A 17,624-nucleotide genomic window follows, 5' to 3' on the forward strand; every position below is an offset into this window, starting at 1 on the left:
AATATCCTAAATAATTTAGCCCACATACATTTAACATTTATTTTTAAAAACAAATCTAACAATCCAGCATTTCATGGACCGCAAGACTATATATATATATATATATATATATACACGCAACTAAACATTCCTTGCTCCACATGACCAAACTTGCACCCATATGGTACCATTTCTTTCAAACATAAAAAAACAATTGAAAAAGGGGGCCTCACTTTTCAGCTCAATAAAATACACTAGAAAGTATTATCAGTTACCAAATCTAACTCACAATCATTAAAAAAAGAAAAATGATAAACGAACAAAAAGGAGTGAGAAGGACGATGGAAACGGCAGCACGAGCTGCCGTTTCACGCGTCCTTCTTACTCTTACCATTTGGCGTTTAAAATATTAAAATAACACTTTAAAAAGGAAAATGGTATTGACATGAAGGACTAAAGGAGAGCACAAAAATTTGGGTCTAAAAGCCACCTGTTCGTACGTGCAAACACCACACGCACGGACGCAAAAATCCAGCAAAAAACTCACGCGTCTCCCTCACCAAGCAGCAAGATTCTCGATCTCTCTCTCCCAACATTCTCCATGTCTCTCTCCCGTTTCAACACTAGGTCGGTCTCAGCTTCGTTCTCCCTCACCACGCAGCAGCACAAAACCGGTCATTTTCAACAATTTCTTAAAAAAAAAAATGAAACAAAAGCCACAACCTTGCAGTCAATAGTGCTGCCGTTGATGTGGTTCTGATAGTTAAATAGGTTCTGATATATAGTTAAAGAAGATTTTCTGGACATGTCTAGTAGATGCCCTGCTGTTGACATAAATAGTTACAGGACGATATTGTATCAGCAAATTTTTATTCATTCATCAAGTCATAGTGCAAGTTGTAGCAATTAGGGAGAGAACCGATGAGGATGGAAAAAGATCCGAGTGTCTTATTGTCAGTGTTGTAGATTTTTGTTCTCTCAAATGGAGTCCAAATGCTGAATTCCGCAGCTGCAAAGAAACCCGAACAATTTCCATTCCATGCCTTCTCAATGGTCAATGGCCAATTTGTGCCACTTATATGTATCAACTGCAAAGCTGCCTCTGTTGACGTGGTGGTTGTCGGCACCAAACTCAAATCTCGACGGCACCGAATGCAGATTTCTCATCTTTTAAATAGCAAGCCAATGATTTTATTTTATTTGGCTATCGAAGTCGAAGTTCTGCCGCTTGGAGAAAGGAAATGGCCGCATTATTTTTAAAGCTGTAGAACAACTGCAGGAGTAGATCACAGGCCTCCATTTCTAAACTTTATTGCGGGCCATTGCTTATTTCATTGACCATTATTTTTGCGCCATTTTTTAACCATTATTTTAATGTATTTGTGGACCATGGGGAAGAGTGAGAAGGACGCGTGAATCGGCAGCAAATTCTGCCTTTTCTGTCGTCCCTCTTTCTTCCTTATGGCTAAATAGCATAACTCAAAAAGAAACGTCAACACCATTGGACCTCAGTTTTGGATCCATCCCAATAAAAAACACTAGTCAATGAAAAGTGATATATCATCAAGCAAAATCAGTTCACACACATGCAAGCTCTGACTAAAAAATTACAAAATATAACAAAATTCAGGCAAACCATTGCCAGCAAGCATTGTTTAAACATTGAATGGAAAGGCAAGTAAAGAATTGAACAAACCTGATGCTAGAAATCGAATTTGAAAGGGAACAAAGCAGTGAAATCCCGCAATTCAGAAAAAAATAAAAAAAAGGACATATTAAATTAAATGATTGAGCAATTTCAAGATTTAATAAAAGGACAAAGTATAAGCTTCTTGAATTAAAAAAATAAAAAAATAACAACTGAAACAAACAAGAATTAAAAAAATAAATAATAAAGATAAACCATTCATGATAGAAATCCCAAAAACAGGGCATAAAGTATGAAGAAATAAGGGAGATAACAACAAAACTGAAAATTAATTTTATAAAGCTCAACTAATTTATTCAAAATAAAAAATAAAAAAGCTAATTGACAATAAACCTAAGGATTCAGCAATTACAAGAATGGCTTCTCCACCGCCAATTAAACAATGCAAAGAAATAGCGACAACGACGGCTTCAATAGCGAACGTGTTGTTCGAAGGCGCAACAATGAGCATATATGGTGATTTTGTGCTTAAAATTTTATAATGAAGTGGTTGCTTCAATAGCATATACGATGATTTTGGTTTCCATGCAATGGATTTCAAAACCAATTTGTAGATTAAAGTAGGCACTACTAAAAAAACGCGTTTTTATGATAGAAAATTTATGATACATATCGAATTGTCACGAAAGTATCATCAAAGAATGATATTTTCGTGACTAATATCTTTTTGTCAAACTGTTATGACATATTCGTGACTCATTTATTTATGTCATTTATTATTGATAAAAACATGTCATGTTCTGTTTTTATTTTTTTAATCATTTATAAAACTTGATAGGCATCAATCACGGGTTCAAACGACATCGTATTTAAATTGATTTATTTTACCAAAATGCCATTAACAAAAAATTTTTACTTTATAATTATTAAAAAAAAAGGTTAAACGATGTCGTTTAAGCGTTATAGTTTAAAAGATCCAAACTTTCAACACTCAGAAAAATTAAGTGTTTCGTATGTTTTCTTTTCACACGAATAAACAGCCCTAACCCTTACTAACAACACAGCCCTAACTCAGTTTCAGCCAAAGAAAACGAAACATTCACAGCCGCCATCACCTCAGCCTCTCACTCAACTCATATCACTCAACTCATATCACTCAACCTCCCACTTAAATCAGCTGTCATTATTCGATTGGAAAAACCTCAGGCCATGCGAAGACCCATGGAAGCGGTGGTAGAGCCAACGCGTGGCGGGATGCCGCGAATTGAGATCCATGACCCGTACAAACTCGATGGCTGGTCGCAGCAACTCCCGCGACTTCTGGGCAGTGGTGGCGGTCGGATTTTGAAGGGGTTGTTGTGAGGAGTAAAACTGAGGTGGTGGTTGAGAGAGGTCTGGTGCAACCGTGGGAAGGGTGACTGGGGAGCTTGAAGTGGGTGGTCAATTTACTCCATTTCCTTCTTCACCTCCAAGTTACATTGGTGTTAATGGGTTGTGCCCTCTTGCATACTCTTTATTGGCCCAGGTAACAAATCTTTATTTTGCATTTGTGTTCTTTTATTGTTGATTCTATCTTGCTTTTTGCATAAAAAAGGGAAAAGTTCTCTAATTAATCACAATGACAAGAAACTCCCGAATTATTTTGAAGTTTTCTAGAAGGTAATGTTGAAACTTGGCTATTTAATTTCCCAAAATCGTTTTAGTTTTGAAGAAATCCACCGCTCATCGTTGCTCTGGTGAAGAAGGTAAAGACGAAAATAACTTCTTTTTTTTTTTTTTTGGAAACTGAAAATACACTACTTTATATATGATTGTCTAGGATTAACAAGGGAAATTTCAGCAAGAAACTAACAGAAGTAGATCAGCCATGGCTTAACACACTACATGCACAATCTTGCAGTGACACAGAAAGTCACTAGAAAAACATTTACTCTTTAACACTTATTGCTGGTCAACTTAAGCTAACATAAAATTTCAACAGATGCTAATACTTATAACTTAGGGGCACTTGGGTTTATTGCCCCGAGTAGTCATATCAGTGTAGCACTTGCCACACTTCTCTCTGTTGCCATAAGTTCCTGGCCAACAGAAGCAGAGCAGCTCTGAAAGCCATTGGAAGACAGAACCCAGCCGAAAGAAACGAAGAAGAAAGTTTGAGAAGCTAGGCACTCCCTGCTTGGTGCTCAAGACGAAAATAACTTGTTTGATTTTGAAAATTAAATCCGTTGCTCCTTATTATTCCTTGATTTATTGGCTTTTTCTATTTATTATGCATAGTTAAAAATGGAAATTGATCTCTCAATGCCTTGGGTTTTGACCTAACTAAAATTTGGGTTCTTTGAAATCGAAGTTGGAGGTTAATTTGGCTGATTTTGAATGATGAATTTATCACTGACAATTCAAATTGATTGAGTTCTCTTTGGTAAATAATAATTGGTTAATTTGACTGATTTTGGATGATGAATCTTCTTTGCAATGTTAGTCATTGCAATAACATTGTTTTGAGTTCATGTGTATTCTCTACTATGCATTTTTCTTCCCAAAATTTCCAATAGCGTAGTGCTTGTACTCAAAGATTGCTTCGCAGGGATCAAAATTGCTTCAATTCATCTTGCAGCAACTGGAACTTAAACATAAGCATGCCAATACGATCGGCAGTTTGTTGGACTTTGCTTGGTCGATGTTGAAGACATGAAGATTCATTTAAAAGTGGGAATATTTTCTGACATTGGGTTTGGTGTTTATTTTTTATGGGAAAGATTGTATACCAAATTGTACAAATGTTTGTTTACTTGAATTGTTTGGTTGTAATGATTAAATTATAGATGCTGATTTGGATGTCAATTATAGAATTATTTTTGGATTATTTATTTATTTTTTAGAATTAATTGATATATTATTGAAATGTGCCAAAATGATTTTAAAATAATTTTTAATAATTCCCGCCCAAATATTTTGAAAAATTAAAAATAATTGCGCCAAATTAAATATTTATCACTTTAAATATTTTAATATTTATTTAAAATTTCAGTTATTCCTTTTAGATTTAATAAAAATAATTTTATTATTCCAATTAAATATGTCATGTTTATGCGATAGACAAAAGTCATGAATGGGAAATGTTTATGATAGATATTAGTCATGGGTGAAAATTTCTCATCAAGATACCCAATGACAGAATCGTGATAGATAATATGTCATGCTAAACATGACACATAAAAATAGTCAAGGATTTTTCTTGACACCGGAATCAATGACGGTCGCTCAATTGTCATGCCATAGGGTGGATGACGGGTAATAACCGTTATAAAGGACTTTTTTTCTAGTAGTGAGGGCTTGTTAATTATGGATTTTGAGGGGTTTCAATGCTTAGGTTTCTCAGCCCCGATGGAGTGATGAAGTCAAAGGAACTGAAGTGTTTATTAAAAATTAGAATTTTCTTGTAGTTTAAAGTCTATAGTAAACGACAGTGTTTAGAAGTTAAAAAATATTTTTATTTTTAAAATTTTTTAAATTATGAAAAATCAACACACAGTGCCGTTTCATGCCCAAATTGATCAATCCTAAACTCACCGTTTCATTAAATATTAATATGCTATCATATTTATATGATGTATAAAAACTATCACAAATTTGTCATGCCTTTATGATGTATGAAAATTATGTCACGTGTCTAGCATATTCTTATGATAAATGACTAATTTTCTAATATCTATCACAAAAATTCTGTCATGTTAGCCCATTATTCTAGTAGTGAGATATTTATCCAACTAGACTACAAAGTAATTGAAATTAATTGTAACACCTATGGCCAAAACTTGGACCCAGTGTTATTCTATAATCAAAATTGAAACCTATAATTACAGTCAACTTGAATCTGAATCAAATGGGCAAATGCGGGCAAATGCCATCTCTAGGCTCTAACCATGAAACAATAATCAAATCGTCAGACTTCTAAAATAAGCCAATGAAACATTACTCACAAACCCATCTATTAACATCTTTAAAGCTTTGGCACTGAAACTTAAAAGAGAGTTTTGTGTTAAATAGTATTGAAAGTAAACACAACAACAATTATATATAGCAAAGATTAGTGGGAAAACAGATGTATTAAAATTGTTCTTGACTCCCAATTCTGCCAAAATAAAATAAATGAGCGTAACAAGCAACCGGACCACAGAGAAAGATATCTCCAACACCATAAGCGGTCGCTTCTGAAAATGCATTCTGGTTGCAGCTCTACTTCTTGTCACGGTACAAGTATGTGTGTTGAGTAATGAAAAGTACCAGCTCAACTATCTCCTCATCCCTCACCCCGGAACGAATCTCCCCAGCTGAATGGCACGAGCAGTGTCTTGGTAATATATCCTGTACGGAGCATATGCCAACTAGAGACGAGTACTGACCAGAGGTACATACCGACCAGATAATCATCACCCAAAGAAAGAGGACACGATCTCAAGAACTCACGACAGTTTCTCCATACCCCAAACCGCTGGGGAGAACATGACATTCCACGTTTACCCACGATTCGGCGGTTGGAGACCCATGAAGGTCTGTCATCACCCGAAAATGAGGGGCATGAAGAATACTCAGAAAACGTGGGATGATTGCCTATAAAAGCATATGTGTTTATTTAATTGTAATAAACATTTTTTCTGATTAATAAAATTAATGAGGTATTTTATTCAAATATCTTAATTGCATTAATATTTTGATCAAAGTCCATTTAATCATATTATATGTATTTATGTGATCACCATGTGGATTCACAAAAGACATAAATATAAGTTATCTTATGATTAAATAAAATTAGTTCGCAGTTGATAAATAAAGTTGGGCACTTTATTTAGGTATAGACTGTAATGAATTCATTGAATGATTTGTCTTAATCATGTATGAATTTATTAATGTAGTACGACTACATTGAACAAGATCACATATGAGATTTATTTAACCTTGAAATGACTGTCAGACTTATTAAATCTCATAGGCATTGATTTTACTGTAATCTTAATCTTGAGTTAATTATGATTTCATGATTGTAATTGTTATTCCATTTGAGTTACCAATCGGCACGACACATTCTTGTGGTCAAGATTACCCGGTATCTTGGTGGGAGCAATTATGAGTATTGGAGTTATGGATTAACAATATAGAATTTGTACAACACATCTCTTGATGGGTTTTCGACACTTGATCATATAATTCTCTGGCTAGAGTGTGTCAACATATTTAGTATGTTGAAAATTATCATTAGAGAAAACCAGTAAGTATCAAGGACCAAGATGTTATTAAATTGATTGGACAGTTGAGATATCAATTTAATTAACGATGTGGTACAAATGATTGTGCAGTAAAGAAATCAATGTGGCTTGGGACGAATTATTATTCGAGCATACAATTATGGAAGTCAGTTCCAATCTTTTAGTGGAGTAGATTTGGAATTAAATAATTGGGCTAGTTTAATTATAGGCCTAATTATTGTAGCCATTAGTGTATGTTCCCAAATGATCCCCGGGTTAGCTCATTTAATTGACTGCACCACTACTGGATTAATAAGCAAGATAACTAGCTATTTGGGTCAAAAGCCTAAATATATCATTTAGTGGGAGGCTCCATTTAATTAGCTTGTGTGTAAGGGGCCTTATGTTATTTTACAAGGTGGGTCCCCTATAGAAAAAGCAAGTAACGTGAGTTTTGATTTTGATAATTTGGAGCCTAGGGTTTTCACAAAAGGGAGATATAAAAAGACTTATTTTCTCTAAAGAAAGAGAGAGCAGCCACTTTATACAGATGAGAGAAAAAGATTTTTCTCTCTATTGTTGAGAGAAAAATTTTCTCGTGCTAGTTGTTTTAGTAGTGATAAAGGCGCCCACACGTCAAGTGCAGATCAAACCTGAGTCATAACCTGGAAGATCATTGGTGACAGTTCGTGATCTAACAAGCGTGGTGGTGATGGATTGTGATCTAATAGGCGTGGTGGTGACGGATCGTGATCTGGGAGCCTAAATCACTTCAGCGGAAAAATCTAAATCGGATTTTCAAGGTACGATTTCTAGATTACAAATTCTTATATATTATATGAGAGCGATCTTAAAAGGTTTTATAAAAAATTAAAAAACTGAATTTTCCCCAACAGCATGTTCTATGCATATGTCGTGTCAGAAAATTATTTCTTAGTTTCATAGACAAGAATGATGAAGGAGAGATGTAAATATGAACGCCGTTCTAAGCCAACTAAAGTTGAATTCGCCATATCATTATAATGGATGTTAATATTGCTAATTTGGAGTCAAAGTCATGCGTTGATTGCATTTGTATTGTCTGTATGACTAGGTCGTGGCAAAGGCTCATGGAATAAATCTGCTTCTTTTTACTCTTTTCCCCACTACCACCAGTTCACTTAACTTTTCCTTCACGGCATGCTGAATGAGATCTTCTACTCCATCAGTGCATTTAGGATTAGATTTCTAATTTGTCCGATGTCTCTGCATTTTCTTGAACTCTCTACTCTTCCTCGTGTAATTAAGGAGGATTAAAGTAAAAGAAAAGGGTAGAACCAGTTATCCCTATTTGTTGCACTAGCTATTAGATTTCCATATTAGAGTAATTATTGGCCAAAAACATAATTTTTTATTTAAATTGTCAAAAAGACTTGAATGTTCTCATCCTAAAATAAGTTCCATTAAAATGATCATAATATTTATGGAATGTTTATAACTAAGAATGAGTGCAAGCATATCATATTTATTTCTATTTAGGTTTATAAGAATTATAAGAGGAAAGAAACTCTTTTTTGGAAAGAATCCTAGTCTTTTAACTACAATCTTAATAATTTTTTTCACATCAGCCACATACTTATCAAACAACATATCATATTTAAGGCAAGATTTATCCATTTTTTGTTTAGCACATGACATATAATCGAGACAAATTTCAACATATTGTAGTAATGGGCAGCAATGATAAACGGTTTCCATTATCAATAAATTAAGCAACAAAACAATATTAATATTCAGTTTATAAATTAATGAAATAAATAAATTAAAAACAAAAGCTTGTCATCATGTGCAACAAATATAACTTCACCAACGTGTTGTCATCGTTTGCCAAAACCTGTAACTAACAATACCCAGCTAATAATATCGTAAATAATTTAGCCCACATATATCTAACATTTATTTTTAAAAAAAATCTAACAATCCAGTATTTCATGGACCACCAGACTATATATATATACATATATATATATAAGCAACTAAACATTGCTTGGTCCACATGACCAAACTTGCCCCCACATGGTACCATTTCTTTCAAACATTAAAAAGACAATTGAAAAAGGGGGCCTCACTTTTCAACTCAATAAAATACACTAGAAAGTATTATCAATTACCAAGTCTAAATCACAATCATTAAAATATATGTCAACACCATTGGACCTCAGTTTCGGATCCTTCCCAATAAAAAACACCAGCCAATGAAAAGTGCTATATCATCAAGCAAAATCAGTTCACACACATGCAAGCTTTGACTGAAAAATTACAAAATATAACAACCTTCAGACAAACCATTGCCAGCAAGCATTTTTTAAACATTGAATGGAAAGGCAAGTAAAGAATTGAACAAACCTGATGTTAGAAATCGAATTTGAAAGGAAACAAAGCAGTGAAATCCTGCAATTCAGAAAAAAAAAAATTTTTAAAAGAGGGCATACTAAATTAAATGATTGAGCAATTTCTAGGTTTAATAAAAGGACAAAGTATAAGCTTCTTGAATTAAAAAAAAAAATTAAAAAATAACAAAAGAAACAAACAAGAATTAAAAAAATTAATAATAAAGGTAAACCATTCATTATAGAAATCCCCAAAAAAGAGGCATAAATTATGAACAAATAAGGGAGATAACAATAAAACTGACAATTAATTTTATAATGCCCAACTAATTTATTCAAAATAAAAAAATAAAAAAGCTAATTGACAATAAAGCTAAGGATTCAGCAATTACAAGGATGGCTTCTCCACCGCCAATTAAACAATGCAAAGAAATAGTGACAACGACGGCTTCAAAAGGGAACGTGTTGTTCGAAGGCGCAACAATGAGCATATATGGTGATCTTGTGCCTAAAAATTTATAATGAAGTGGTTGCTTCAATAGCACGTACAATGATTTTGGTTTCTATACAATGGATTTCAAAACCAATTTGTAGATTAAAGTAGGGCTTGTTAATTCTGGATTTTGAGGGGTTTCAATGCTTAGGTTTTTCAGCCCTTGCTGATGGAGTGATGAAGTCAAAGGAGCTGAAGTGTTTATTAACACTTAGAATTTTCTTGTAGTTTATAGTAAACGACAACGTTAAGAAGTTAAATAAATACTTTTGTTTTTCAAATTTTTTTAATTATGAAAAATCAATCCTCGGTGCCGTTTCATGCCCAAATTGATCTGTACTAAACTCACCATTTTATTAAATATTAATATGCTATCATATTTATATGATATATAAAAACTCTATCACAAATCTGTCATGCCTTTACGATATATGAAAATTCTGTCACGTGTCTATCATATTCTTGTGATAAATGACTAATTTTCTAATATCTTTCACAAAAATTCTGTCATGTTGGCCCATTATTCTAGTAGTGAGATATTTATCCAACTGGACTACAAAGTAATTGCAATTAATTGTAACACCTATGGCCAAAACTAGGACCCAGTGTTAATTTATAATCAAAATTGAAACCTATAATTACAGTAAACTTGAATCTGAATCAAATGAGCAAATGGGGGCAAATGCCTTCTCTAAGCTCTAACCATGAAACAATAATCAAATCGTCAGATTTCTAAAATAAGCCAATGAAACATTACTCACAAACCCATATATTAACATCTTTAAAGCTTTGGCACTGAAACTTAAAAGAGAGTTTTGTGTTAAATAGTATTGAAAGTAAACACATCAGCAATTATATACAGCAAAGATTAGTGGGAAAACAGATGTATTAAAATTGTTCTTGAGATAGGAATGACGAAGGACAGATGCAGGGGCACCATTTTAAGTCAACCAAAGTTAAAAGATGATTCGAACCCATAGTTGTTGCATAAAAACCTTTGTTACCTTTACTTTTGTTGTCAAAATTATTATTAATATAATTTTTTTAATGGTAGAAGTAGAACCTAATCCCTCACAATTATCATTTAATAATATGTTAATTACCAAACACTATTATTTTTTTATTCATACCTAGTAGTGATTTAAATTTGAAAAGCGACAAATCCAGAAACCAGTTTTTAATATATAATAACCAGCTTATATTTTTATTTTTTGAGGAGAAATGTAAGGATCCTATAAAAAAAAAAACCGCCAACATTACAATGACAGAATTAGAAACGAAAATCACAATAACATTATAATTGCATTCAGTTTCTACGTCTCCTCCTCCTCCTTGTTGCCTTTTGCTGCGTTCCCAACTTCTCCAGAATCCATCCGATAATTCCTGTGCTAAAGTTGAACCCGACAACCAATCCTGCCACAAGTCCGCCCGCGTAGCCAATCAGAATGATTTTCCAATCAGATGTGCCCGAAAATAGAGACTCCTCTGAGCCCTTAGTATGATCTTCATTTGCTGGAGCTACATCACTCTCACATCCTTTGGACAAAGGCCTTCCACACAATCCTGAGTTGCTGTCGAAAGAAGTATTGTCAAATGTAGCAAATTGCTTTCCTGGTGGTATCAGTCCTGTAAGGTGATTGTCCGAGACATTGAAGAATTCGAGAAATGTGAGCTCAACTAGTTGTTGAGGAATCTGTCCTGAAAACTTATTGTTTGAGAGATCCAATGATTCCAAATTTGGTAGATTGCCCAAACATGACGGAATATGGCCTTGGAGACTATTGTTCTGGAGATTTAGAACTTGAAGTCCCTTTAAATTCGCAATCGATGCTGGAATCACCGAATCAAAACTATTGTTTGAGAGAATAATGCCCGCTAGGATATCCGGAATCTTGTTATATGTCATCATTCGCCCTTTTGATGTTCATTGTCATTAAGTAGTCGTAAGTGCTAAGTATATCATTGGCCGTTTGTCCATACGGAGAAAGCACATCTTGCAGATATCTTAGCTCACTTGTTGATGAAGAGTAGGAATCCATATTATACTAGGATTAGTTTCCTTATTAACTAAAGTTTAAGACTTTTAAATTCCTTTCTAATTTAGAATTTTGTTTCCCTTTCAATTTAGGATTTTGTTTTTACTTCATGAATTAGGATAATTACTACTACTATAAATAGCTCCCTCTTGTAGTCTTTGATGGTAGAATTTTGAGTTTAATAATATTTCAATTTTCAAATCTCTTTGTGAGTATTTGAACAGTTAATTCTCGGTATTCTGCAGAATCAACGAGTCTTAACCCCTAAATTCGCGGTATTCTTTTGAATCAACGTGAATTTAGTTGTTCTTTTGTTCCGGTATTCTCTAGAATCAACAGAATATTTTGAACATTAAAATTCCGCTGCATCACTTGTATTGACAATTTTCATGGCATTCCAACACAAGAAACTCTTTAATGGAAGCGTTCCAATAAATATGTTGTTAGATAGGTCAATGATGCGGAGTTTAGAAAATCCACAATCAGTTCTGGGTTCTTTTATAATGCCATAAAATATGTTAGATCGTAGGATGAGAACATTCAAGTTTGGAAGAGTTCCTAACCAAGAGGGAAAAGTGTCACTAATCTGGTTGTTCCCAAGACCAAGAAATTCCAACTTTGAACAGTTGATCAATGATCTTGGAATTCTTCCTTAAAATATATTATGGCTTAAATCAATCACGCCTAATCTACTTTCTTTAATGAAAGTATTTGGGATGGTCCCAAAGAAGTTGTTCCCCTGCAAGTCGAGCACTGAAAGTTCATCACTAGAATTGCCTAAACACTGAGGAAGCAATCCACTTAAGTTATTGTGAGACAAAACAAGGCTTTCAAGAATATTCAAATTGCATATCCACGATGGAATTTCCCCAGTTAAGCTATTGTTTGAAGCTAGATAGTGAATGGTTCCGGGGGGTGGAACTGGGAGTGGTCCTTGTAAATTATTAGAGCTAAGATCAAAAGTCAGCAAATCACCTTTATTCGCTGGAAGAACAACAAGATGCTGATCAAACCCAGTTAAAAAGTTATGCGAAATGTTCAAGGCATTGAGATTCTGCATATTGGGGTCTAACAACCATTTAGGTACTTTTCCTTGAATTCTATTGTCAGAAAGGTCCAGGACCAGCAAATGATATTGGTTTTGCAAGAAATTTGGAAATTTAGTAAGATTGCAAGAACGCAGTCCTATATACTTAAGTTTCTGTGAAGTGGTATTAGAAGTGGCTTTGGTGAGCACTGACAACCTATTTAATGAGAGAGCTAAAAATTCCAAATTTTTCCAGCTAGTAAGTAAAACATCTAACTTTATCGTTCCTCTATAAGAATTTTTAGCAAGGTCAAGGAAGAAAAGTTGGGAAAGATTCCTAAGTGAAGATGTAATTTGACCTGAAACATTACACTTAGCGATATGTATTGCTTCCAATGATCTAAGATTTCCAATGGAACCAAGTAAGTCACCCGAAAAATTATTCAATCGAAGATACAAAAATTGTAGCTGGGTGAAATTACCAATCGAATGTGGAACTTTGCCCCAAAAACTACATGACCTCAGATCCAATAACTTCAAAGAACTAAAATTTTCAGTGGACCATGGAAACTCAACCGAAAAATTATTGAATGAAAGGTCAAGTTTTTCCAAAGAAAAAAGATTTCGAATGGAAGTAGGCAACTCACCAAAATATCCATTTTGTGAAAGGTCAGGTTCTTTCAAAGAACCAAGATTTCCCATGGAAATAGGCAATTCACCAAAATATCTATTTTGTGAAAGTCAAGTTCTTTCAAAGAACTAAGATTTCCAATGGAAATAGGCCACTCACTCGACAAAAAATTTGCAGAGAGATCAAGTTCTTCCAATGAACGAAGATTACCAACGGAAACAGGCAGCTCACCCTGTAATTCATTTAGTGAAAGGTCTAAATGAAGGAGCTTGGATAGATTACCGAGTGAGGATGAAATTCTTCCTGAAATTTGTTAAAAAAGAAAAAAGAACACATTGCTTAAGTAGAAAATTAAAAATAATAATAGTTTTTACTAATGAATTTAACATTGCATGTATATTAATTAAGGAGAAAATATATAAAATTTAATTACCTTGCAATTCACAGTTTCGGAGAGAAATAATCGTCGAAGAAGATAGATTTGCGATGTTATGAGGTATCGTTGACTGAATAGAAACATCACCAAGGTCAAGTGTTTTTAGATTGCCTAACTTCTCCACTAAATTTACGAAACTAGGCTTCTGGAGTTCAAGTCTACCACCAGGAACATCATTTAGTGATAAATCAAGGGACACCAAATTGGAGAGCTTTAGAATTTCTGATGGTATTTGGCCAGATAAAGAAGTTCCAGAGAGGTTCAAGTATGATAACCTGGAAAGGTTGATGATTTCTGGTGGGGTTTCGGAGGAATTGAAGTCATTCAAAGCAAGATTAAGCCACTCAAGATGGACAAGCTTGAAAAGGCTGCTGCTAGAGTTGATAGAACCAAAAAGGCAGCTATGGGAGAGGTCAAGCTTGATGACATGACCAGTGTTCTTATTGCAATGAACTCCGTCCCAAGAGCAGCAATCAACCTTACCTTCTTCTGGCTTCCATGATGCCATTGTAGGACGACAGTCAAATTTCCAAGCATAAAAATCACCACTGATGCGGCTTTCTTTGAATTGCAACAAAGCAGAGCGCTCATCATCATGGCAGAGTGGCGGCATAGAAGAAGCAGTGAAGTTAGCAATTGTAAAATTAAAGAAAAAGAAGGGAAAAACTAACCGTATGAATATTGTGAATAAACATATGGAGGATAAACCCATAGTTTTCTTAAAAATAAAATTTGTTTAACTTTGTAGATGTGAAGAAATTTAAGGATCTTGGTTTGCTTTTTTAGGGAAATTGCAGCAATTCAAACATTTTAGTCATTGGACTCTTTTTTTATTTTTTTAAGTCAACAAAAGTTAGTCTTAATAATATTTATTTTTTATTATTTGATGTGATGCCCCACAAAAAAAAATTGATTTAATGTGTTATTAACAATCTATCCAGAAAAAACAATTCTTTAATAGGATCTATCGAACTTGACCTGTGTTTATATTTCCTTTCATTTTCTATAATTTCATTTTCTGAATTAATTTGCTTCTTTTTTTTTTCTCCTTTCCCCTCTTGTATTTCCCTTCACGGCCAGTTGAGTATTCTGCATACTCGAGTATATGTCATTGGCTGATGACTTTTCACTACAACTCAAAAATTTTCCTCCCCACGGCATGTTGATATTATCTCCAAACTAGCAACATTATCACTGTCACTCTTCTTTGTAAACTACGCACTCGTTGGTTGAGTGATGAGCACATGTACCTTGTGATTAAAAAATCACGCCAAGAATTCGAGTTTTACTCCTTTAGATTTCTTAGCCGATCTGCCAATGCGCCAATTTGTAATGAGCTTTAGCTGATGGTTTCTGAGATGGGCTCTAATTAGTGCACCTAAAATGTAACAAATATCTCACGTTAACAACCCAAAATTCCATAATTTCATGCAAAATCATTCTAGAAGTTAAAATTAGGTGTTAATCAGACACAAACACCAGAAAAATTAATGAAATTTGGATTCACTAAAATTGGCGTGATTTTTTAATTTAGATCAATTAAAAATACTTCATTTTATAGTGTCGGATTCCCTATAAGTCGTCATAAATCATTATCCAGACGATCAAGGCCGGCGGATAAAGACTCAAGACTAGAATTAGAAGTCTTCGAGTATCAATCATATGTCGTGTCAGAAAATTCTTTCTTAGTTCTAAGCCAACTAAAGTTGAATTCGCCATATCATGATAATGGATGTTAATATTTGCTAACTTGGAGTCAAAGTCATGCGTTGATTGCATTTGTATTGCCTGTATGACTAGGACGTGGCAAATGCTCATGGAATAGATCTGCTTCTTTTTTCTTCTTTCCCCACTACCACCAGTTCACTTAACTTTTCCTTCACGGCATGCTGAATGAGATCTTCTACTCCATCAGTGCATTTAGGATTAGATTTCTAATTTGTCCGATGTCTCTGCATTTTCTTGAACTCTCTACTCTTCCTCGAGTAATTAAGGAGGATTAAAGTAAAAGAAAAGGGTAGAACGAGTTATCCCTATTTGTTGCACTAGCTATCAGATTTCCATATTATAGTAATTATTGGCCAAAAACATAATTTTTTATTTAAATTGTCAAAAAGACTTGAATGTTCTCATCCTAAAATAAGTTCCATTAAAACAATCATAATATTTATGGAATGTTTATAACTAGAATGAGTGCTCCTACTTGAACTAGTAAAATCTCTTGAACTAATTTAAAGGTTCAATCCTGCTCACATGAGTAAGGAGAGGAGAGGGGATTTGTTTAAATTTTATTGTATTGAATTTCGTAATTTCAATACTTCCACGTAGTTATTACGATTTCATCAAGTTTACGATGCTAATGATCAAACAGTACAGTTTCTAAACTAACTAAAATAGTACCTAGTTAGCTAATTAGATAACGGATTGATGGAATAGATGTGGATGTCTAATTTTAGAGTTTGAATTTTTTTTAAATTAATCAAAGAAAACATATTTTCAATTTTGAGTTATTGTACTATTAATTAATAATTTAATTAAAAATTTATTTATTTGCTATCATTCTAGTTGTTGAAAATGCCTTTAATAGGGGTTGGTTCAATATTTGGTTGGAGTCTCTGATTTCATGCTGGCGGTCCAACTCCTTCTCTTCATCCCTCTTTGACCATTTGCAATGTACTTGCATTGCAAATTTCTGTAGTCAAACTTGGGTCTTCAATGTAGTCACATCCCTTGGTAGGATTTCTCTCCTTCAAAGATTAACGCTCTTTCTTCTCGAGATGCAAATGGCTTTTCAAATTGTCATTTTTGTTAATGTAGGTCCTGCATTCACTATTAGAAAAATGGGCTAACATGACAGAATTTTTGTGATACATATTAGAAAATTAGTCATTAATCACAAGAATGTGATAGACACATGAAAGAATTTTCATACATCATAAAGCCATGACAGATTTGTGATAGAGTTTTTATATATTAGATAAACATGATAGCATATTAATATTTAATCAAACCGTGAGTTTCAGATGGAATTAATTTGGGCATGAAAGACACCGTTTAACAGATTTAAAAAAATTTTAAAACAAAAATATTTATTTAACATTTAAATGCTATCATTTAACTATATTGACTAAACCACAAAAAAATTAAGTGTTGGCACCTTTGACTTATCACTTCATCGGCAAGGGCTGAGAAACCAAAGCACTGAAACCCCTCAAAATCTAAAATTAACCTATTTTAATCTACAAATTGGTTTTAAAACCCATTGCATGGAAACCAAAATCATAGTATATGCTATTGAACGAGCCTTCGCGTCCTTATTTTGAACCCCCATTATTTTGAACCCATTGGTTTTAGGCACAAAATCACCACATACGCTCATTGTTGCGCCTTCGCGTCCATTATTGAAGCCATCGGTGTCACTACTGAAATACTAACTAGGCAACCCAAGAGGGGGGGTGAATTGGGTTTTTATAAATTAAGCTAAGCAAACACACAACAATCCAATCTAATGCCTTAATAAATTTGAAAACAATAAATTCAATGAAAGCACAATAATAAATGAGCAAGGGAAGAGAAAGCAAACTCAAGGATTTTTACGTGGTTCGGCAATCCCCGCATACGTCAACGCCTCCAAGCACACCGGGCTTGAGGATTTCACTATCCGAGCCTTTCCAAGGCTTCAATAGTTTACAATTGACTTCAAGATGTCAATGAACCTTTACAACAAGAGATTATCTCTCCAATCTCTTCACCCCAAGT

The 17,624-nt window shown here is 33.9% G+C and overlaps 2 protein-coding genes across 2 annotated transcripts; both read right to left on the minus strand.

Moving 5' to 3' along the window:
• Positions 1-11,041: 11,041 nt before the first annotated feature.
• On the minus strand, positions 11,042-11,641 carry LOC112098017 (receptor-like protein 9DC3). Its single transcript, XM_024183614.1, has one exon. The coding sequence runs from the start codon at positions 11,639-11,641 to the stop codon at positions 11,042-11,044; it is 600 nt and encodes a 199-aa protein (XP_024039382.1).
• A 782-nt stretch (positions 11,642-12,423) lies between these two features.
• On the minus strand, positions 12,424-14,478 carry LOC18040337 (receptor-like protein 12). Its single transcript, XM_024183615.1, has 3 exons — positions 13,863-14,478; positions 13,589-13,732; positions 12,424-13,475 (listed from the first exon to the last, which is right to left on the minus strand). The coding sequence occupies exons 1-3, from the start codon at positions 14,476-14,478 to the stop codon at positions 12,424-12,426; spliced, it is 1,812 nt and encodes a 603-aa protein (XP_024039383.1).
• Positions 14,479-17,624: the final 3,146 nt, after the last annotated feature.

The sequence above is a fragment of the Citrus clementina genome, unplaced genomic scaffold (assembly GCF_000493195.1).
Source record: "Citrus clementina cultivar Clemenules unplaced genomic scaffold, Citrus_clementina_v1.0 scaffold_5, whole genome shotgun sequence".
Classification (NCBI taxonomy): domain Eukaryota; kingdom Viridiplantae; phylum Streptophyta; class Magnoliopsida; order Sapindales; family Rutaceae; genus Citrus; species Citrus x clementina.